This window comes from Medicago truncatula, chromosome 3, assembly GCF_003473485.1.
Source record: "Medicago truncatula cultivar Jemalong A17 chromosome 3, MtrunA17r5.0-ANR, whole genome shotgun sequence".
Lineage (NCBI taxonomy): Eukaryota > Viridiplantae > Streptophyta > Magnoliopsida > Fabales > Fabaceae > Medicago > Medicago truncatula.
Window position 1 is genome coordinate 54,738,863 of NC_053044.1, and position 25,006 is coordinate 54,763,868.

A 25,006-nucleotide genomic window follows, 5' to 3' on the forward strand; every position below is an offset into this window, starting at 1 on the left:
TATAGGGTTAACTTTTTTAACTCATGGTGGACAAGTTTATAAAAGAAGGAAATGCAAACATGGTGGGACAGTATACTTTTTTATTGACTTTGGAGATTCAATTTCGGTGATTACATTGACTTCATAGTCTTTTTTTGTTCTTAAGTAAATTTTTGAGAAAAGGAATCGCCCCTTTTACATTTATAATTATATCACATCATATTATTATTAGTACTATTACTAGTAAAAAAATGCCAAGGTTTGAACGAAAAAAAAGAGGCAAGGAACGAAAAAACAGGCGTGTTCATGTTTGTAATTTGGGAAATTCTACGGTAACTCACAATATGAGCGGTACTCTTGTATCTTAATTTTATAAATTAACGATCATTTTTTATATTGTCAATATTTATATTTTATAGAACAACATTTCATAAGAAAAAACATCATTTGACTGTTTATAAGAATCATAGTAATTTTTTTTACATATTATCGTAAAAAATAATAAATGTTCTCAATTATGAGTGATAAAATTTAAAAAAAATATATTTATTTCGTTGACACTTTTGATGAATAAGATTTAGTTATTATAATTATAAATGATAAAAAAATATTTTTTTTTCTTCAAAAAACAACTCATTTAACTATTAATTTAAAGAACGGATGTATTAGTACACTCAAATATATTGGATGTACCATAAAATTTGCCTTGTAATTTAAGTTGTAAAGCAAGTTAAAGTTGGCTCCAACTCAAGATAAATTAAAGATGATTTTTCTAAAGTCAATGAAACACTTAAATTTGAACTATACAAATGTACATGTGTTTTACTCTAGTAATTAATGCGGAGTCTTACTATTAGACTCAATTGGTGGCAGCGTGTTGACGAATCTATTAATTTATGTTGATTTTTTTAAGATCTTGTTAACGAGTGTCTGCGGAATACTTTTTAAGCATTCTAAATTTAATAATTATTCTTTTAAAAAGTTTAGTATTATAATTTCCAATACATTTAATACACAATTTTTCATTAAAAACTTACTTTTTAAAGTGCTTAAAGAGTGTCCCAGAAGCATCCGTCAACATTTCCCTTTTTTATAAAGTAGTACTCCTAAACTGTCTCTACTTAGAAATTAAGGACTGGTTATTGATGAGAAGGAGGAGAATCCCACAACAAACACGACTAAACTTTGAACGTCTTCTAGCTTAATAAAGTGTGAAGTATTTTTCTTTTCTTTCTTGGCCAAAGTACTTACGTGCTGCATACTTTGTGTTTAATGAGATGGCTTGAGGTACCTAGGAAGAATTGTCAATACCATTGAGTATATAATACGGGGTGGACTACGTGGTTGAAAAGGAATTAACCTAACTTCTCCCGCATAAGCATGCAAAGAACCTTAATTATGCTGCGAATGTAACTGTAAGCATGCAAAAAAAAAAAAAAAATTAGGTGACAAAGACATAATTACGGGGTTAAAAAATGGCGAGCCCTTTTCTTTATGGTCGGTAACTATGAGAGAATATATTTCTCAACAATATCATCTACTAGTATATTACTAGTATTATATACATAGAATCCAAATTAGTGATCACGTTTATGAATAAAGAATTTGTTGTGAATTCGGACTCAAAATCACATCAATAATACTACGATGTGTGGAGCAAAGGAAAGTGGTAACCAATATCAAAGTAATCACAAGCAGCAGCAACAATAACAAACCTAGATCTAATCTAGGAATCAAATGAAAAACACAAAACCACAAGTAAAAGATAAAGAGAGAAGAGAAACAAACACATCAAGAAATGTTTACCCATTGTGAGAGAGATTGATCTCTCAAATCCACTCTCAATGAGTTATTACAAAGAAATACAAATGGTTACAAGAAATTAACTTTAAAAAGCTCACAATGAACAAACCCTAACTTCTATCATTTTCCTAATCTCACCAATAAACAAGACACTCAATGATGATTTTTACTTATCTTAGGTGTTTACAAATGTTTTCTAACCCGAGAGAACCTCTCAAGAGAACCTTGATAAAAAAACCTTCAACCCTAAAATTACCTCCTTTGATTTCCGAAGTTTCTCTCTCTTGAAATTAATCTACCTCGAAAATAAATTGTGAAGCTTATATAGTGCCCTGATATTGTCAAAATCGTGTCGCGATTGTCAAAATCCTGTCACGATTTTTGTGTACGACCCAAGTTACACAAATCTTGTCCATAAATCGTGTCACGATTTGCCTCCAGTAGCAACATCACATTCTGCCTCAAAAACCGAAACATAATTACGAAATCGTGTCACGATTCCTCACAAACTCAAAAGACTCAATTTTGAGTCATAATAGAACAAAACTTGCACTTAATCAATAAGTTGCACTTTGAATTCAAATTGTTTTGGATTTGTAACGAGTTTTGTAAAATTAAATCAGCTCAACAAGTTGTATTTTGAATTCCAATTACTTTGGATTTGTAACGAGTTTGGTAAAATCAAGCCAGCTCAATAAATCGCATTTTGAATTCGAATTATTTTGGATTTGTAACGAGTTTGATAAAATCACGGTAATCTATTAGGGTATACTTTATAATATTGACAAAATCATGATATCATAGTAAATTTGATATCAAACACACATGAAATATATTTTTGAATTTGAATTATATATTATTTTTGAAGAAATCACAATATGATACAAGTAAATTTTTAGTGACAAAAACATCAAGTTAAAATCAACTATACCAGAAAAATATCCAAACATATCAAAATTAAATTTACATATTGAAAACTAGTTTTGTCTATTCCAAGGGTGGAAGTGAAGCTAAACTAAACAATAAAAACAGTCCTAACTGCTGAGATTTATGTATTACTATAGTCTATAAATTCCTATTTTTTTTTTTGTTTTTTCCACTAGCATGCGCAAATATTTAATCCGAAGACAACAAAAAATATACGTTCTCATCTTGTCTGTATAGTTCACGTGATGTATGACAGTCACGTCATCATCAGTTTAAGGTATATATTCTGACACATGTACTAAACCCATGATATAGTTAGTGTAAATTGACACATATTGTTGCCAGTTCTATTAATGCTTGTAATGTGTCCTTCCTTACCCACAAAACAGATATAATTTTGGAGCGTGAACAAATTCCAGTACAATTTATTTATTAATTACTTCCTTACAATTAAATACAGCGTGGGCAGAAGTAGTACATAAATTAGATTAGATTTTGATATGAAGAAACCAAAACAATGTATGCAAAGGCACACATTCACAGTCGCTGTGACATAGTGAAAAAAATAAGATGGCGCTGTATCATGTTACTTGGTGAATTAGTGTAGAATATAATATTTGAATGTGTCCACTATGAATATTTATTTAAAAGGCACGCGTCGTGAATTAGTGTGTATGTGGGTCACATATTTATCTTTTCTCTCACAATAGAGAGAGTTTTTGGAGTGTTGGAAAGTGGAAAAAGAAAGTAGTAGTGCAAGAAAAGCAAGAGGTAAAAGAAGATATGAAAATGATGTGAAAATTAACAAAACGAAAAAAGATGTTGGCATATTAGGGGTTTTTCACTGAGAAGTAACCCAACAGTCTGTCTCTATCCCAATCCCAATCTACCACGCACTATATACTTTTCTTTATACAATTGCATAAGACACGCTCGCTAATTATATATCATATACAAACTCCATTTATTTCACTTCATCATATCATATCTACACTTGCAGTAGCCGTATAGTATAATGATCTATAACAACCAACAACTGTCATTGACAAACTCTGTCCAACATCTCTTTTAAGCTTCCTTCCTTCCGATTGCACACACAATATTCATTCATCATTCTCTTTCATGTCTCATGCTTCTTCTTCCCTCTCTTAACAAGCTTTAAACCAAATATTATTTTGAGTTTGGAAGAAGGTAGCTTAATTAGGATGATGGCAGTGAGTTCAGGGTGCAAAGATGGTAGCAAGATAGCAATGGACAATGGAAAGTACGTAAGGTACACACCAGAACAAGTGGAAGCACTTGAAAGACTCTACCATGAATGTCCAAAACCAACTTCTCTTCGAAGACAACAACTCATTAGAGAGTGTCCTATTCTCTCTCATATTGAACCTAAACAGATCAAAGTTTGGTTCCAGAACAGAAGGTATATTTATTTATTTGGCAAATTAAAAGGGTTTGTTTGCATGATTTGTGTATATTAATTAATGAAAGTTTGGTGTTTTGCAGGTGCAGAGAGAAGCAGAGGAAAGAAGCTGGAAGGTTACAAGCTGTGAACAGGAAGTTAACAGCAATGAACAAACTGCTTATGGAGGAAAATGATAGATTGCAGAAACAAGTGTCACACCTTGTCTATGAGAACACGTTTTTCCGCCAACATACACAAAATGTAATTATCATCCTATTCTTCCTTTATTTAAACATTAAGTAAATTTTGTCATTTGAGTCTGGTCAAGTTGCCTAAAATCATTATTTTAAGCATCTATGCAAAAAAGAAAATTGTCATATGATATCTGAGTTGAGATTGAATTGAACAGACGACCCTTGCCACTACAGACACGAGTTGTGAGTCAGTGGTAACAAGCGGTCAGCAGCATCCACAACCAAGGGATGCAAGCCCTGCTGGGTAAGTCAAATACAAACCCTTGTATTTTACTATTTTATTTTATTATATACCATAACTATAGTACTATACTACTACTATATATCATGACTGCTCCAATGTATTTTTATATATAGTTGGATAGTAATGGAATATTATTTATGGTGCTTTGTGTTTTTGCTTTCGATCTGCAGACTTTTGTCCATTGCAGAGGAGACTTTAGCAGAGTTTCTATCAAAGGCTACTGGAACCGCTGTTGAGTGGGTCCAAATGCCCGGGATGAAGGTTAATTACCCAACTTTCTTTTACTTTTTTACCTTTTATGTCACCTTGTTAATTTATTTCCATTATTTGCATTACATAGTAGTACTTACTATTGATTTTGTACATGAACCAAACCAACTTCTTTTTTTACTGCTGCCAAACAAACCTTAACAACACTCACTATTTTTAACTGCATTGGTATGGTATCTCATTAGTATTATTAAAGGTTACAATAGTAAAAATAATTAATATTACGTTGATAATTGAAAGATTCATTCATTTTTGGACCAATTTTTCCGTCAACTAAGTCGGTCATTATGAGTTGAACAAAATATCCTGATTGATTTTTTTTTTTACCTTTATACTCTTTTCCTTATGTGATGTAATTTTTCTTGTTCTTATATTTATCAAAACATTGTCTTACTTAAGACTTTTGGCTAAGAACAACATAAAACAACACTCTTATATTTTCTTTTCCTAATTATGTGATGTAAATGTTGATCTCATGTTATGATATTGTGATGAATGTTTAGCCTGGTCCGGATTCCATTGGAATCGTTGCAATTTCTCATGGTTCCCCTGGAGTGGCTGCACGTGCGTGCGGCCTCGTGGGTCTTGAACCTGCAAGGGTAATTAACTTCCTTCCTTCCTCTTCATTATTAATTTATTTAGAACACCAATCCCATTAATATGCATAGAGTGAACAAGAAATTTGTCATGTACTTTACAGGTTGCTGAAATCCTCAAAGATAGGCTCTCATGGTATCGTGATTGCCGAACTGTGGATGTTCTAAATGTTATGTCCACAGGAAATGGAGGAACCATTGAATTGCTTTACATGCAGGTATTATAATCTATAATCTAAAGTTACTTAATATAATATCTTAGTCACAAAAACTCAGTACATTTTTCACTCTTTCTAATCCACATTAATGAAATCTAATATGCCATCTTTGTTTTATAGTTGTATGCGCCAACAACTCTGGCACCAGGTCGCGACTTCTGGTTGCTGCGCTACACATCACTTTTGGAGGATGGCAGTCTTGTTGTAAGTTTCTACATGTTTATGCATCTATATGGTGTCATGTTTAACAATCCTATATCCTTCAACTCAAACTCTGATATTTATTTATGATTTTAACAATATCAATATGTAGGTGTGTGAAAGATCACTTAACAACACACAGAATGGTCCTAGTATGCCTCCAGTGCCACATTTTGTTAGAGCTGAAGTGTTGCCAAGCGGTTATCTGATTAGACCCTGTGAAGGAGGGGGATCCATAATTCATATTGTTGATCATATGCTTTTAGAGGTTTCTAAAAATACCTTTTACTTATTCTATAAAATAAACCATATTTACTTAACTTTCAGTTAACTTACTTTTGATTCTTTGAAATCAGCCTTGGAGTGTGCCTGAAGTTTTGCGCCCACTTTATGAGTCGTCCATGCTGCTTGCTCAGAGAACAACTATGGCAGTAAGTATATTGTAGTTTCATTGCCATATATAGATTTGAAGGTAAACATGATGGTATTTGAACTAACGTGTTTTGTAACCCTGCAATTGTCGTTTAGGCTTTACGTCATTTAAGGCAGATTTCTCAAGAAGTTTCTCAGCCAAGTGTGACAGGATGGGGAAGGCGGCCTGCAGCTCTACGTGCGCTTAGTCAAAGATTGAGCAAGTTTGTGCCATTTTCCTTCACAATCGCATTGTTACTAGCTTTACTTATTTAATTGATCTAGCTAACTTACTTCCTTTTTATTTTACAGGGGATTCAATGAAGCTGTCAACGGGTTTACAGATGATGGATGGTCTATGTTAGATAGTGATGGAATTGATGATGTCACCCTTCTTGTGAATTCATCACCTAGCAAGATGATGGGACTAAATCTTGGTTATAACAATGGATTTCCATCTGTCACCAGTTCTGTGCTATGTGCCAAAGCTTCCATGTTGTTACAGGTATAATTCACTAAAATTCTTAGTACTCACTACTTATGGATGCTGTTTAATGCTCATATACTAGCTTAAAGTTGTCTTTCCTTTCCCTTGAGTACTATATATTATATTAAGTTTACTAGTGTGTTTGGAATAGTACTAAGTAATTAGTGTGTTTGGAACCACCGCCAAATGACTTCTGATACACGGCCAACCACAATCTATTATTATTTGTAGCTTCACCATTTTCACATCAGTAAAAACACTCCGATGCGAAAAAGAGACTCAAAAGTAAATCCAAACATTGACTACATGTATTTACTAGTTGTCTCATCTCGTGCTATTTTTCCGTCCTTGTAGAATGTCCCTCCGGCTATTCTTCTTAGATTTTTGCGGGAACACAGATCAGAATGGGCAGATACAAGTATTGATGCTTATTCAGCTGCTGCCATTAAAGCTGGTCCGTGTAGCTTGCCAGGGGCCAGAACAGGAGCTTTTGGTGGTCAGGTTATTCTTCCACTAGCTCACACAATTGAGCATGAAGAGGCAAGTTATTTATTCCTAATTTTGTAATCTCTTACATGTTAACTAGTTATTAGCATTTTTTGTTACAAAATAAATCAAACATGTTCTTAAAATTTGGCTTTTAGATTAACACTCTACTGGTTTTCTGTAATACAGTTCATGGAAGTTATTAAGCTTGAAAACATGGGCTACTATAGAGATGATATGACAATGCCTGGTGATATTTTCCTCTTACAAGTAAGTAGTATTTTGAATTCATTCTTTTGAACATATCTATTTGCAGTGTCTTCAACTTGTTACAATCTTTAAGAAAAATGAAAATTGTCCTTCTATAATTGCAATTGAGAGAAAACACTTCCATTGAAAATGCACAAGTACTATAAACATGTTAATTTGGATAATGAGTGAATAGCTACTTTATATGACACTGATTTTAGAAGGTTCTTTGGGCCCTCGTGTGCATAACTAACTGTTCTTCTGATTGCATCTTCCTCAGCTTTGTAGTGGAGTGGATGAGCATGCAGTTGGCACAAGTGCAGAGCTTATTTTTGCTCCAATTGATGCATCTTTCTCTGACGATGCACCCATTTTGCCTTCTGGTTTTCGCATCATACCTCTTGAATCTGGCACAGTAAGTGTTCTTTATATTGACTCATGATTTGATTATATAGCTTCTGAAACTCTTCCCCTTCTTGTTGGAGAAATTATTTTTATTTCTTTCTTATATATGATGCTGCAGGATGCTGCTAGCCCAAACCGTACACTCGATCTTGCTTCTGCACTCGAGGTTGGAACCACAGGAAACAAAGCAGGTGGTGACAATTCTGGTCATTCAGGGATCACAAAATCTGTGATGACAATAGCATTCCAGTTTGCATTTGAAGCCCATCTTCAAGATAATATCGCAGCTATGGCACGACAGTATGTGCGTAGCATTGTTGCATCTGTTCAGAGAGTTTCATTAGCACTCTCACCATCGCGATTTGGTTCTCAGAATGCTTTTCCTTTGCCACCTGGAACTCCTGAGGCACAAACGCTCACTCGATGGATCTGTAACAGCTACAGGTATGAATATGCCAGTTAAAGTCATTTAAAGTATGCATAGCAGCAATTCATTATTTTGTGAATGACGATCTTAATCATGTTGGGGCGGCACTTTACACGTTTTCACAGATTCTATTTAGGCGCAGAATTACTCAAGTGTGAAGGGAGCGAATCGATACTTAAATCCCTTTGGCATCACTCAGACGCAGTTCTGTGCTGCTCTTTAAAGGTAATTTCTTTTAGTATATTTTTTCTGATAAGAATTTGGTTAGAACTTCAAATATACTAGCGAAACTCCTCACGGCTAAATCAAATGTTGTACCTTTTTTCTTGATTGATGCAATATTTTAGAAATTATATAAATTTAAATATGATTTTGGCAGGCATTACCCGTTTTTACGTTTGCAAATCAAGCTGGACTTGACATGCTTGAAACCACCCTGGTTGCACTTCAAGACATCACCCTAGAAAAGATATTCGATGACAACGGAAAGAAAACCCTGTGCTCTGAATTTCCCCAGATAATGCAGCAGGTATAATGCTAATTAAATAGTTCTAATGAGTATGTTGATGTTAATAGGAATTGGGAAATGGTTTTACTTGCACTATAATTAATGTATGTGACGAAGTTTGGATCTCTTGACAAATAAAATATGTCAAGATATGTTGCTTAACATTCAATTTGTAACGATATATGAATTATTTTGGTGCAGGGTTTCATGTGTATTCAAGGCGGTATTTGTTTATCCAGCATGGGGAGGCCAATAACTTATGAGAGAGCTGTAGCATGGAAAGTATTGAACGAAGAAGAATCTGCTCATTGCATCTGTTTTATGTTCATCAATTGGTCTTTTGTCTAATAGATTAAAAGGTAGGATGTAGGAAAATAGATTGAAATGCTAACCTTTAATCTCATCTATGGTATTTGGATAATCACTTCACTAGAATGCTCTATAACTATTTTATTGCTATGGCTACCTATGGACTCATTTCTTTTTAGTTGTTGCTATTTATATATTTTTCCCTTTATGCTTTTTAGAGATTCGTACATATCCAGTTTTATTCTTTTCCTCCTCATTTGATACGTCCTTGATAATTTATCAAATCAAATATTAAAAAAAAACACCTGTGTCCCCTATTATTCATTGATAGGATTCATTCTATCTACATCACTTAACAACTCCTGATGGAATTGAAGGACAATGGGTGATCACTTTTTTTTGGCTATGTTTCCCACTTGTGCCTGCCCCCCATGTAGGCCAGTAGTAATATTCATTCTATCTATATGTGGTTTATGATTAGATAGAATTCAACAGTTTTGATTCTCTAAAATTCCAATTTAAGAAAGCTATGAATGGTTAAGGATCGTCACAAACACAGTCACTTCTTTATATTTGTCCTCAAATGGCATGGCTTCTAAATTTATTTATATACATAGATCCTACGCAAGAAATTCTTAAAAGCATCATGCACTTCTCTTCCATTTATGTGTCTATTTTCACGGGGTCCTCCTATGGGAATTTGCGATTGATATGTCCAACACTCATTGGTTCCTTCTTTACCTTTAACCAATTGTTTTCCCTTTAACTTGTCATGGTCACGCTCGTATTTACTACTCGATATATTTGAGTGCAAAATTTTGACATCATCTATGTATGGTTGCTAGGTGACAATACTGTAAGCAATTTTTATTTTTATAGAAAATTTTATCTTATCAATATTAGATTAGCCTATTCATGACGCATATATTTTGTTTTGATAAATAAATTTTAAATTTTTTATGAATCTTTTTTTTGGTTACAAGAATTTTTATGAAGCTTCCTGACATCTGATACGATACAAATGCGATACTAATACAACGAATTTTTTCAAAAATTTCTGATACGATATAGACTCGATACATTATTAAAAAATTAAATTTAAAACATAACAAAAAATGATAATAAACAAACATTCACGCTAATGAAAATGATAAAGTCAAGTGACAATTACATATTTGTTCCACACAAATTAGAATATAATTAAACATCTTTAGTACTATCCAAAAAAAACATCATTAATACTATAAAAAAAAGAACACCATTGTCAAATGTTGACTACTAGAAATGGTGTTTGGGCCGGTGTGGAAAAGTCCGGCGCCCTCAAAAATTGGTGGTTTTCTCTTGGCAATTGCTCCTCAAGCGTATTATAACCAAATATAATCTCTTTAGAAGGTGAATTTTCCCACCGGAGTCTTTGGTGAGGTGTGTTTTTTGTGACCATGAGGAAAAAATGACGGCACATCTTTTCCTACATTGCCATTTGACCTTCAAAGTGTGGGCAAATGTGTGTGTTTGATTGGAGATTAATTTTATTACACCTCAAACTTTGTTTTAACATTTCGAATGTTGGAGTGGGGAGATGGGAAAGAAAAAGCTTTGTAATTAAAGGGTATTGGTTGACTTGGCATGCGGTATTATGGATGATATAGAAAGCAAGGAATGATAGGATTTTTAATAAGATTGTTAAAGATCACGGTGAAATTGTTTATGACATTAAGGTGCTTTTGTGGAATTGGACGGTTACTAGACTCAAAAGTTCTCCCTGCCTCTATTATGAGTGGTGTTGGAACCCCAAGGAATGCCTATTGAGATAGTTGGGGTAGTTTTAGAGGTGTCAGGGACTTTTGGCGTCTTTGGTTGCTGGTGTCAACAGTGTTTTTTGGTTTCTGTTGAGTCAGGAACTGTGTTGATATGCTGCAGATTTTTCTGTTATAGAGGACTATTTTGGGTTTTTTCTGGTTTGGCTGATTGGTGCTTTGCTGTGGGAGCGGTTATGGTGCATAAGGAAATCCTTATGCACCGTGTATAAATCCTAACATAATTGCTTCCTACACCCCTAAAGGAAACAAAACAAAACAAACCAAATGCGGAAACAAACTGAATCATCACCGTCGTTCATCATCAACACCACTGGAATCTTCAATCTCATCATCAACACCGTCGTTCATCATCATCACCGTACCGGAATGCCAAAACCATTTTGTTGTGGAAATGATTTCTCTGAGTTGTACTCCAAACCCATTTTGCTGTGGAAATGGTTTCCAGAATCTTGAACCTCATCATCAACACCGCCGTTCATCATCACGTACCGGAATGCCAAAACCATTTTGCTGTGGAAAACCATTAGATGTACTTAATGGTTTCCAACAGTTGTACTTCAAAATCATTAGATGTACTTAATGGTTTCCAGCAGTTTTCCAGCCATAAATCCCTCTAACATCACAAAGATTTCGAATCCAGTAACAACTTCATATCTGAAACCGTGAACACAAACAATGACGAAACAGTAACATATAGCAATCAACATAGTGCCACTGGATCGAAGAAGAAGAAGAAAACGCGAGGGAAGAAGAGGAGCGAACCGATTTTAATCTTTAGATCTACTCCTTCTCGTTGTGTTTTTGCGCGATCCGAGTTCGGATTTGGCTTGAAAACGAAAATGGATGTTGAAAAATGGCTTTAATTTTTAAAAAGGGTGAGTTTGGTTCTCCGGCACGGCGGCGCCGCCTCTGGCCGACGACCACCGCGTCAGAATCATCATGTGTGGCCGGAAGAGATGAAGACTCATCTGAATTGTAGAGAGAGAGGGAAAGTTTATGTTTTAGTGAGAGAAATGTTTGAAGCAAATGAAGTTTGATTTGGTGTAGTTTGAGAAGCCTAGGATTATTACACGTGTACACTAAATCTGATGGTTGTGAAGTGTTTATGCACGGTGCATAAGGATTTCCTTATGCACCATAACTTTTGCCCTTTGCTGTTAGTCTCGGCAATGTTTTCCACATCATTGTATTTTCCTTTTGGCGTTTTTGTGCCTTCGCCTACTGTTTGTATTTCTCGTATAAGTTGGTGATAATAATATAAGCTGTTCCAAAAAAAAAATGTTGACTATTAGAAGATAAAAATATATTAAAGAGAGAACAACATAATAAATATAGCATTAGAGATGAGAAATAGAGTAGAATTCATTGGAGGTGACGATAAACTTTTTTTTTTTTGGGTTAGAAGAGACAATTTGTTTTTGATAGCGTTGCCGATCTTGATGTATTTTTATTTCTTATTTTTTAAAAGGGAATATGTAAAACACGATTCTTCACCATTTTTAAAGTTTCGGGGTTTTACAACTCTACATAATATATACTATATCAATAAATAATATTCGCATCAAGAGCTTATTTATAGGATGTATATCAATCCTTTCATGTGTCACCAAAAAAAAAATCCTTTTATGTTTTGTATTTTCTTAAAGATGATACAAATAATTTGTTCTTTTGCATGTGGTCATGTGAAAAATTAGGATGAAGTTATTTTTCCCACCCTTCACATCTTGTTGGGTTATGAAATCCGAAATGTTATAGAGTATTCAAGGATATTTTAATGTGTTTTTACACTGTTCAGGTTCTATAATCTAAAATGTTGTATGACACGCGAGAAACTATTAGGTCGGATAAAAAAATATTTATTTCTATTGGTAAAGATTGTTAGGCCTTTGGTTGCAGTGGGCATATGCAGTTGCACTACCTATGGACTCGTTTCTTTTTAATGTTATCTTTGGGCTTTCCAACAAAATTTCGCGCGTAATAAAACTATAAAATGCTTCTTCCTTCCAAAGTATTAATCTGCTAATATTATATTACAGTTATCTAACTAACCATTCCATTCAAATTTCAATGCCTAGGATTTACCTCTGCTCATGTTAAAGTGTATTTCATGGTTTTTTTTTGTTGTTGATAAATCTGTTACCCTTTCTATGAATGCTCAAGGAGTGCCTTGATACAAAGACAGTTGGGCGCTAATCTTACAATCAAATGCTTTCAAATTCTCTCTCATATTAATCTGCTAATCTTACAATCATCTAACAAATTACTATATTCAAATTTCAACATCTTGGGTTTACCTTTGTTTCTGTCAAAACCTTCTTCATGGTTTTCTTATGCCCACAAAGTAGAAACCGAAACTTTTCTCTCTTATTTTGTGGTTAATAGTCCGAAATATTTTTTCACAATATATGATATTGATTGAAGTTTTGCTACTGCTGCTAATTTTCATTCAGACACATAATTATGCCAGTACAATTAATTCTTAGACATTGAGAAGTGCTCTTGCATCTTAATACATTCTTTCGCTCAAAATAATCATAACAATCAAATTTGTATGAAATCAAGTATGAATTGAATAACAAGTTTCACATTACATGAGCTAAAAAAGATGATTTATACATCCAAAATTTAATTTTTTTTGGCAGAGATTTATGTTTTAGTTACTTTGTGGGCTTTGTTATTAGCGTAATGTAACTCTCTATTCTCCTCTGACAGCTCCAACAAGTTGTATCAAAGCTATTATCAACCTGATGCATGGGAGAGTATATAAGTGGAACCATGCATAAGTATAGGATTCTTGTATCAAAATTAGTGCTGGTTATTCTAACATATCAATTGGTTGAAAATTTGTTGTTCAAATTTTGACATAGGTTCGATACTTTAACACATCGGAAATTAGTCTTGATACAAATTAAATATAATATTGCTAGAGAGATACTTTTAGAATTTAAGTGTGACTGGTTGGTTAAACTTCCAGATTCATTAGAAAGTGACTAAAAATTGAGTTGGAGACGTGTTGTCATGCTTTTTGGTTGCCTTATTGGTTATTAGTAGCCTGTTGATGCTATACTGGTGTTCTAATATTACTTTAAATTGCTTGAAGCAAGGAACTTAATCAGCAAATAATTACAGTGTTCTAATATTCGGGATAACAGAATACTAAAGTTTGTGATTACTTTACCTGCGTTAGCATCATTTGAAAGGGATATCGACCCCAGAGTTGTCTGAAAGTGTCTTTTCTTTTTGTTTTTGTGAGTGGTAAGGAGGGGTTGGTGTGATCTTTTGACCCGGCACGTTAACAAATGAGAGACAAAACAAATTTATGGAGTCAAGTTTAAATCATAGACAGAAAGTAAAGTTTCATTTTAGATTCATTCATTCGGATGAGTACCTCATCACTTTCAATTGACTACATTTAAACACACATTACCCAACTATGTGTAACCATTCTATTTGCTACATCCAATTAACCTAAAATCACAATTATTAATTAGCGTATCAGTATGCACTTTAGTCCAATAAAGAGAGTTGCTACAATCCACAAAGTCAATTTCCAAATCTTCAATTGAATGATCATACACATGTAGATATCGCATATGTACCAATTTATATTCATTTTATTCGGATTATGTCTCATATGATGAGATATAGTTTGATAAATGTGTTTATTGATGGCAGATATCTTCACTTTATAACATCAAAGTTATATTTATTTTGGACCATCATACATTAAATGTATGTATAATCATAGACGGGAAAGATTTGTGATAACAGACCACTAAGATATGAACAACTGTCAATTTATGTAGGCCCTCACAACTTGGCCTCAACCCACATGTTTGGCGTCATAAAGCACCCGATACTAAAGAGTCCCCCATTCAAATAATGAAATAAAATTTCTATACGCATTATATCAACACATTATCGGTTTACAAAAAGAATGAGGCTATGAAGCCCTTACCATAATGGAGGGACTTAGTAAGTGAAGTTTAGGAGTTTAAAGCTTATTTGAGCCTTTAAAGATATGGCCGGAGTGTAAGGGTATGTTGAGAGTCTCATATTAAATGTATGGGAACTTCTACGGTGGCATTTTTGACTTTGAAACATTCGCACATGAGAGCCATTCTACACCTTATATATATTTTGGTATTTTATAGGATTAAATTTGTAGTAGGAATCCAAATTTCAAAAGCTGGCTTGTGAGATATTGTTTATACTTAAATGTCCAGTGCTTGCTTCACTACCTCCTACAGTGTATTTATCCCTTTCCTTTAGCACACAATGCATGTTTTCACGCTCAACAATGCAAATAGCTTTCATACTAACTTTTCTAATGTGTATTGGTCAATACTCAAATATCGCACTAACTATAGATAAACCCTTTTTCCCTACTTTGAACTCCTTAAATTGAGTCAAGTAGGTCTCTTCTTTGTGTGTACAAAGTGCAATATGATCAATCTAACGGGTCGCACTTGCACGTGGATCAAAGATTATATATCATCATTAAGTACAATAAAGTCCAAAAAACTAAAGCCAGGCGCTGAAGAAGCAAATATGAAAGTTGTTTTTGTTGTGATCAATCTACAAAAGTAAACAAAGTGGAGTGAAAAAATGTAAAGACAATAAGAATTTAAACACCAAAGATATCTAAAGAAGACGACTTTACAAAATAAAATCAGAGACAAAGGGGCTTTTTTGATTTGATCAAAGAATGAAGCCAAATAACCTTTTGCATGGTCTCCAAGGGATATAATTGAAATCTTGTATGGGGGAGCTTTTGAGAAAATTGAACAAACACATTGTAACTTTGTAAGAGATCATGAGCTGGTTTGCTCTCATAATGTCACATAGCTAGCTAGTTTATATTTTTATGTTTAGACTCATCTTTACTGATGGAATCTTCTAACTGTAGAAACTCCTTCAAGATCAGTTATATTCAAGAAAAGCAAAAGGATTCTTGCACAACCATCATTACATAGAGGTCATAACGTGGTTAAAAGAAAAGGAAATTTTATTTCTAAGAAAAAGAGACTTGCAACATTATCATCATAACATGGAAGGAAAGTGGACCACTATAGAAAGTTTGTGGTCTGGCCTGGTTGAGAATATCCCCAACCTATACTCATACTTTTACTTAATAGTTGGATTGTGTTTTGTACTTAATTAATCATACACTAACCCAAATCAAATTAATTAAGGAAAATTTTAATCACTTATACATAGTGCAATATTAATGGAGTATATATTAAATAACGAAAAATGAAGAAATTTTTCTTAGGGTACGTAGCACAATCCCTTATTTGAGTATGAAAGGAGATAAAGACGCCACTCAATCATCATCATCGGTGATTCTTAATGTGAAGCAAGCCATTATCATGTTCCAACTTGCATCAAGATCGGGAAAAAGAAAGTTATATAGGAGTCTCCCAGAAAGTAGAAATCTAATCATAGTCTTTTTAACAGTCCTATAATCATATATAACATCGCTAAAGGTCTCCTTTTAAAGTTTGCATTCAGACCAAAAAAGCAAAAATGTTTGCCTTAGCTTATTATGTCGCTATAGAAAACTTAGCCTTTCAATGTTTGATTTTGTGATTGTACTAGCTATTATCACAGTCGTAATGTTGAATGTGTGATTGCATCATCAGCTTGCCGCAGCAAATACCAAAGCCATGTTTTGTAAATTGTCCATGTTAGTATTAGTATGTAGCTAGGGATCTTTTTAGAAACAAAGTTCTCGCTTTATAGCTTATACTAATGTAAATTTGATAATTGATATTATGTTGGGTTTATCTGTTCAGTTTGATTCAGTTTCAGTCAAAAAAATGTTTAAACTTTACACTAATCAAATATATATCAGTTAGGTTTGGCTTTTAACAATTTTCAGAAGTGAAATCAAACCAAACTAAATCGATAGTATACATTTTGATTTGGTTGATTGGTTCGTTTGGAACTGCAATTAATTTTTTTTAAGTTAGAAATAACATAATTTTTTTTTTTTTGACACAAGTTAGAAATAACATAATAAAACGCATACAAAAATAGAAAGAAAAAAAATTAACTTATCTGTTTTGAAGTGAAGAAAAATGTTTTTGACCATTTTGTTGATAGTTATTCTATGCAATTTTAAGTTGAAATAACATAATTAACGAAAAATATGAATACTTAATTGAGCAGCTTAAGTTATCCGTAACCGTTATTACATACTATTTTTTTTTTTTGAAAGAATTATTACATACTACTTAAATATTAAAGTTTCGGTCAGGAAAAATAAACTTGTCATTTATTATTTTTCGTTTTTTTTTTTAAATAGAAAAGATGGTAAAGCCACCGTAAACTCACATACACAAAATAGAGGTACCGGAGTTCGAACCCGATCATAACATCCAGCTTAACAATTTCAGCATTTTTAGTTATTTCTTTCTACTCATTCATTCAAAATAAGAGAAAATAAGTTTTCATTTTTCCCCTCTCTCCACACACACATATATATTTCATTGAAACAACTTAGAGTTTATCTTCAATTCCTCTTCTATTTCCCTTTTTATTTATTGGATTGATTAAGTTTTTTATCCCTATAAATATCTGCAGTTTTGTTGTTTTTAGTCCCTATAAAAATAAATCACATTTTTTAGTCCTTATAAAATTTTCTGTTAGTGTTTTTAGTCCCTGTTAAATTAAAATTTGTTTAATTATGCTTAAACTTCTAAATTTTTGAAAGATTTTTTACATACATGTTTATAACATCGTAAGACACTCTTTTGTAAAACAATTTAGTTTTTTAACATTTAATGAATTAAATATGAATTTTTCCAAAAGCCAAATTTTCAAGATTATATTAATGAAATTTTGGACCTAATAATAAAATTTTAAGTTACTTTTTTGCGGAGGAACTTTGTATAATATTCTAAGTAAAGTATGTGAAAAATATGTTACAAATTTAAAAGTTTAAGCACAATTAAACAAATTTTAATTTTACAAGCACTAAAAGTATGTGTTAGTCCCTCTTAAATTGAAATTTGTTTAATTATACTTAAACTTTTATATTTTTAAATGATTTTTAACAAACATGTTAAGAACATTATAATAATCTCTTTTATAAAAAATTAGAATTTTTTAACATGTAATGAATTAAATATATTTTTTTTTAAAATGCAAAAAATTCAAGATAAAACTAACGAAAATTTAGACCTAAAAATAAAATTTTGAGCTAATTTGTTGTGGCGGAACCTTTAATAATGTATTAAACAATGTAAAAAATCATTAAAAAATTTAAAATTTTAAGCATAATTAAACAAATTTTAATTTAACAGGAACTAAAAACACTAACGGAAAATTTTGTAGGAACTAAAAAGTGTGATTTATTTTTATAGGGACTAAAAACAAAACTGCAGATATTTATAGGGACCAAAAACTTAATTAACACTTATTTATTTATCTCTTTTGTCTTTCATTTGGCATGGCATCCAAACAAACTTTTGTCTGTGATGTAAAAATCGATTAGTGTTTGTGTGCACATTGACTAAAATCTTGTTTAGGTTATTATGTTAGTAGAATGTTGGGGTTAAGTTAAAGTTAATTTTGTAAATCTATTGATTAAGATCGATTTATTGCATTTCAAAATTTTAAACTGAGAACTGAACCGATTCAACTCGATTTCATTTTGGTTTGATTCTTAAGGTGCATTGAATAGTTTACAAAATCACAATGACACCTTCCCTATTGAAATATGAAGTGAGCATAGCAGCATCAAAATGCTCCATGACTGTTCACTGCCAAACTGAGCTTCTGCATGCAGCATATATTGTGTAGTGCAGCGTGACTGTACGTTGGCCTTATGAAATTCTTTTGCTTTGTTTTTTAATTGGCCATTGTGGGGAAATAAAACAAAGAATGTTTGACAAGAGGACAAAAATTACCAGCAAAACCGCTGTGAACATATGAAATATGGTCCACCACAAAGTGAGTGTTGTCATGTTACACTTCCATGATTATGTTTAGTCCAAATGCTTCGCTCTCAATCCCCTTGTAGGTTTGGCATACATCTAGATTCTAGAGTAATCTTTTTTGGCATGCAAGTCTAGTTTGAAGTAATTAAATACGTATAATAAGTAGGAGTCTTGCTAACAAGTGTTCTAAAGACATTGTTTAATAAACTCACAAAAAAAAATTTGTCTTGAAAATATAAATCAAATATTTTTAAAAGTCACAACTACACAATTTCTAATGTAAAAACTTATTAGTATTTTTATATGTTTAAGCAATATCCTAAATGTACTTGTTAGCATGTTGCAATAAGTAAATATAACTATTGATGCAATATTTCCCCTCAAAAGATAAATATGTATTGGGAAAAAGTAAAAATTAAAGCTTAGAATTAGATATATATCCAATAACTCCCATTGAGTATTTATAGTCTAAAAATGTGTTAGTCACAAAAGAAGTATTATCAAATACAGTCTCACGATTCATAACAAAAAATATAAAATCTCATGAGTGAACTCTAACTCTATTATAGGTATTGTGTATGTTGACTACAAATTATAATGATATATCAATTAATTGGATGCATAATTGGTTTTGAATTGTGATTTGCAAAACAATAATGAAAAAAAAAAAAAGAAGTAAACAACAAACAACAACTATATTTTTTCATTAATTATAAATTAAGGATCATACTCATTTGAAAAGCTTCCAAGTAATATCAATCTTTTTGTTTTGACTGAACCATTTACATCTCCTTATAAATACAATTTTTCTTTTGGAAAGTTTTTTACTTGTATCTTTATGACAAAATTTCCATCTATATATTCCTTATGTAATGTGTTTAGAATACTTGTTGTCAAGATTCATATTTTTTTCTATTTACCTCTTTATCATACTCTTCATGATTGGTTAACTTAACTAAGGAAGACTACGGATAAAATCAAACGGGAAATAGGCAGTAATAAGGTCATCCACAATGGTGGGTGCTTCGTCTATTTAATACCATATTAAATATGCATTCCTATTGTGCAATATAATATTTGAGTGTCTATAGAGAAGAGTGGCTATGGAAACACTCTCTCTCTTCACTTTTTGTGGATCCTATTTAATAAATCATAATGAAATAAATAAATTTTTGTTGAAATATAATGATATGAAATTATTTGCAGGGCCTATTTGGTAATTTCTTTGTGGTGCTCTAAGTTGGAGAAAATTGGTGCTTATTAAGTACTATTGTAAAATGCATGATGTGGATAAAAGAGTCCCATTTAAGCACTTAAATCAGATGCTCCATTGTAGTTGGTCTGAATTGTTGTTATAACGAGAAGTACTGCAAATAATATAGAGGTTGCATTGATTTCATTAACTTATTGATAACATTCATTCAATTTATTTACATTTAGTTTTACACTCATCACAAGTATCTCAAGCATAGCATGTCCATATATAAAATATCAAGCAAACAGTTTCCTAACAATGCCTTCATCAACAAACAACTTACTTATGCTAAACTAATTAAAAACTTTAAACATATGAAAACAAAAAAAGAAAAGAAAAAAAAAAGAGAGAAAACTCAAAGGAAGAAAAAAAGAGAGAGATTATTTTATCTCAAAAACTGTAAAAAAATATCAGAGAGCACGCAAAAAAACGAAAATCAGCAAAGAGTGGCTGTGTTGCAGTGAACAGTCTCTAGGGCTTTGAGTATATCTCTTGCGCATGGCCTTGTGGTGGGATCATTTGCGGTACAGTGAAGTGCAAGATTCATGGTTTCAACAATGTCGTTTTGATAGGTCGATGAATCTTCACCCTTCATTACAACAGAATCTATCCACGTGTCTAGATGACAGTCAGAGTAACAATAACGGGCCCACTCAACAATATTATTCTTGTAATGAATACCATTCCATGCTTCTATGTCTACAGAGTTTCTTCCTGTTAATAACTCAATCAGGATAACTCCAAAACCATATATCTCACTCTTCTCTGTCACATCTTTCCCATTTCTTTCCTCTGAAAAACATAAAATTCCCATTATTCAAAAAACAATATTAAGATGTGGTATGAGTATGACATGACATAACATAAGACCGACAAGACATTTAATCATGGTTTACTACTAAGCCAATGAAAATTAAGACAATGATTTTATTTTAATTTGGACAAATGAGAAAAATTATATTTTAAAGTTTATAATTATTTGCAAAAGGCTCCCTAAAAAAAAAAAATTGCAAAAGGTTTTGGAGTAAAAGTTGTCACACTAGTTACTCGTGAAATTATGAATAAATATTCATTTTGATCTTTAAATATGTGTTGCACTTTTGATTGTCGCACATTAAAAAATAGCTATAGGATGCATGCAAAAACTACAAATTTATTTGATATGTTAAGAAGCAAGTTGTAACTTTTAATATCTCTTTTACTTGTATGTGTGATCGTTTCAATTTCAAGTGGCGCAAGCAAGGAAAAAATAGCCGTAGGGGATCTATTTCCAACTATGACATTAAAAGGACAAAATAGACATTTAGTAAATAATTACCTGGAGCAACGTAGGCTGAAGAAACAAAACCTTTGACACCCATAACCGGCGTTACTACTATTCCGGGAGAGTCAAGCTTAAGGCGAGGAACACCCTTTCCGTCGACCAAAACCGTCTCCGGCGACACTTCGCTCCCCAAACCAAACCACAAACATTCACAATGCAAAAAATTAATAGCTTTTGCAATCCCCAAAGCAATTTTCCATCTCCTTAACCAACTCAAACCATGCATAATTTCCCTTAAACTCTTCCCTTCTACAAACTCATAAACCAAATACCCTCTTTTACCACACCTAAACATTCCCATAATCTTAACAATATTCTCATGTCTCACTTTTTTACCAAACGTCACCGTATCATCCCAAAAACTAACGGAAACAGAATTCGTGTCACTTATTTCTTTCACAACAAATTGCATTTCGTTCGAAACACACTTTCCTTCGTACGAAACCCAGTTTCTTCCTTTCGTGATAACTTTTCCTTCTTTTACCGAAGACAAAACATCCTCAATTGTAACAAATTTAGAAGCCTTATAATCGAAGAAAATCACTTCCCAAGTTCCATCTTCATTTTCAACCACTCTTCTAACTTCAAAACTCTTGTTCATTCTCAGCACGAAAATCACGACAGTACCAACCAAAACAACCAACGCTGTTAATACAAAACAAATTAAAACAAACAACCTTGTTGAGTTCATCTGATTGTAACTTTTGCATGGTGGCAAACCGTTAGAAACATCACCGTCACCGTCACAGAGTTTGTTACCGGTAACTAAACTTGCATTGATTGCAGAGAAAGCTTCAGTAGAAGGTAAAACGCCATGAAAATGGTTATATGAGATGTTAACTTCAACAAGCGATTCAACGCTTCCTAAATTCTTTGGAATTTCACCGGAAAATTGATTCTCTGATATGTCAAGTAGACCAAGAACCGGCATTTTGGCGAGTTTTTCAGGAATCTCGCCGTTTAACCGATTATGGCTTAAATCTAATGAAACAAGTTTGTTGCATTGAAAAAGTTCTTCTGGGAATTTACCGAAGAGGTTGTTGTTGTTGAGTTTCAATTGAACAAGCTCTGGTAAATTTTTGAAACCAATTTGAATGTAACCAGAAAATTGATTCTGTGATAAGTCTAATCCTTCAACTTTGTTACCACCAAAAGAGTTTGGTAAATCACCTGAGAAGTTGTTGTTAGCCAAATTAAGCATTTGAAGTGATGGCATATTCCATTTTCTATCATTGATTCTTCCAGAAAATTTGTTTCCAGAGATATCCAACAGGTATATCTGAGGCAATTGGGTGATTTCCAATGGCAATTTTCCTGATAAATTGTTGTCTTGGAGTCTCACTCTTTCTAAGGTTTTGCAAGAGGTTAATCCTTTTGGGATTTCACCTTTGAGAGAGTTTGAAAAGAGGATAATTTTGTGAAGATTTTTGGACGCACATAAACTGTTTGGGATTTTGCCTGTGAGGTTGTTGGAAGAGAGATCAAGAATTGTGAGGTTGTTGTGTATTCCAAGTGTTTGTGGAATTTCACCTGTTAATTTGTTTGACCAGAGTTGAAGAACTTGAAGGTGTGGTAAAGATGTTATGGTGTTTGGAATTTTACCTGTGAAGTTGTTTGAGAAGAGATGAAGAATCTCTAGTTTTTGAAGGTTGACAACAAGGTTTGAAATCTCTCCTGAAAGATAATTATCACTGAGATCAAGTGAAATGAGGTTTTTCAAATTGAAAATGGATTTGGGAATTGGGCCGGTGAGTTTGTTTAGGTAGAGAAAGAGATATTGAAGATTTGTGAGGTTTCCAAGTGATTCAGGAATTGGTCCTGTGAGATTGTTGTAAACAAGATTAAGGTGATTCAATGAAACTAAGTTTCCAATGTTCTTTGGTATCTCTCCTGAAAGATTGTTGTATCCCAAGTAAATCCATTTCAACCTCTTCATTAGGCATATCTTTGTTGGAATCTCACCTATTAATTGGTTTGAAGCCAAAGTTAAGGACTCTAAACTTGTGAGGTTGGTGATGGAATTTGGAATTTTTCCAACCAAAACATTGCCACCTAGATCAACATATGTTAAACTTGAAAGCAATCCAATTTGATCAGGTATTTTGCCTGAAAACATGTTGTTTGAGAGATCAAGAGTCTCGAGATTGATAAAGGATGATGAAAATAAGGATTGAGGTAAGGGGCCAGTGAGGTTGTTGTTGCTTAGATTGAGGTAAAGAAGTGAAGAGAGAAAAGGAGAGTTGAAAACAATTTCTCCAACAAGCTGGTTGTTTGAGAGGTCGAGGTTTGTAACGTGTGGAAGTTGGAAAATTGACGAGGAAACCTCACCGGAGATGTTTTTACCTGAGAGTGACACGGTGTTAACGTGCGACCAGTTGTCGCAAGTTATGCCGTGCCACTTGCAGATAGTGTCGGAGGAAGTGTTGACCCAGTTGGAGAGAAAGTTTAGTGGATCGAATTTGATGGATGCTTTGAAGGATAAGAGAAGCTCAAACTCTTGTTCTCCATGAGTTGAGTGGAAGTTGAGCATGAACATGAAAAGGCAAATAAAATTAAGGAACTTTGAAAACGTTGCTGGAGTTTCTTTGGCCATGTCGTCTTGAATCAGTTTTGTATCTGCTTTGTATTTAACTCCTCGGATCCCAAGCTGTATAAAGGGCACAAAATGATTAGTGTAACTTTTTATAATTATGTTAGTTGATATGTGATCAAGTTCAATTATAGTAGTATGTGTGAATCCTTAAAAAATAATGGACAGAAAAGAAAACAAATAAATACTATAATTAAAGTACTAGTATGGGACTAACTTCACTAAGAAAATAAAGAATAGATGTATCTGTTTCTGACAAAAATGAAAATCATGCAACTTTTGCAGGGGGCTATGAGTGGAAAATTTGACTTATAGAGTATTAATTTCATATTAGTATTTTTATTTTAAGGAACATGCATGCATGGTTATATACATGAACTTATATAGTGGAAAGGAATGATTGGTATAATTACATACCTAAGAATCATAATTAGAGGATGGATCACTTGGTATTATGTGGTCGATGTTTCTGTCTTGGTCAAAATGAATTGAGCATGGAGAAGAATTTACTTGGACTGGAAGCAAAGGGAGAGAAGAGTGATGAATTGAATTATTTGAAATACTATTTGAAGAGGATGGGTTGAATGTGAGAGAGAGGCATGTGTGCATGCTTAAATAGAGAAAGAAAGAGTGGAATTGGGTATTGAGTTGAAATATAATTACCAAGTTGCACCTTGACTTGTTTGAGAATGGTGTTTGAATACAAAAGGTTGAAAGGGAAACAGGGACAGATGTTGGAAAAAAGGCTCTGATTTTGTCGGATTGTTACCAAAATGTTCTTTTTTGACTGGCTTACTCCTTTAGCCCTTAGGATAGTGACAAATAATTTCTGTAACCGTTGAAAAGAAACACTTGAAAGTTCAAACTCTTTCTATTGAAATAGTTTCTTTCA

At 32.9% G+C, this 25,006-nt stretch overlaps 2 protein-coding genes across 2 annotated transcripts; one reads left to right on the forward strand and one right to left on the reverse strand.

Moving 5' to 3' along the window:
• The first annotated feature begins 3,914 nt into the window (after nucleotides 1-3,914).
• Nucleotides 3,915-9,392, forward strand: LOC11428867 (homeobox-leucine zipper protein ATHB-8). Its single transcript, XM_003603582.4, has 18 exons — nucleotides 3,915-4,132; nucleotides 4,216-4,375; nucleotides 4,524-4,612; nucleotides 4,783-4,873; nucleotides 5,386-5,481; nucleotides 5,583-5,696; nucleotides 5,817-5,900; nucleotides 6,010-6,165; nucleotides 6,254-6,328; nucleotides 6,426-6,532; nucleotides 6,621-6,813; nucleotides 7,150-7,335; nucleotides 7,471-7,551; nucleotides 7,811-7,945; nucleotides 8,054-8,379; nucleotides 8,488-8,587; nucleotides 8,742-8,891; nucleotides 9,072-9,392. Exons 1-18 carry the CDS (start codon nucleotides 3,915-3,917, stop codon nucleotides 9,216-9,218), a joined length of 2,508 nt encoding a protein of 835 aa, XP_003603630.2. The 3' UTR covers nucleotides 9,219-9,392.
• A 10,943-nt stretch (nucleotides 9,393-20,335) lies between these two features.
• On the reverse strand, nucleotides 20,336-24,713 carry LOC11436109 (probably inactive leucine-rich repeat receptor-like protein kinase At2g25790). Its single transcript, XM_003603584.4, has 3 exons — nucleotides 24,532-24,713; nucleotides 21,519-24,171; nucleotides 20,336-20,992 (listed from the first exon to the last, which is right to left on the reverse strand). Exons 2-3 carry the CDS (start codon nucleotides 24,115-24,117, stop codon nucleotides 20,637-20,639), a joined length of 2,955 nt encoding a protein of 984 aa, XP_003603632.1. The 5' UTR covers nucleotides 24,118-24,171; nucleotides 24,532-24,713; the 3' UTR covers nucleotides 20,336-20,636.
• Nucleotides 24,714-25,006: the final 293 nt, after the last annotated feature.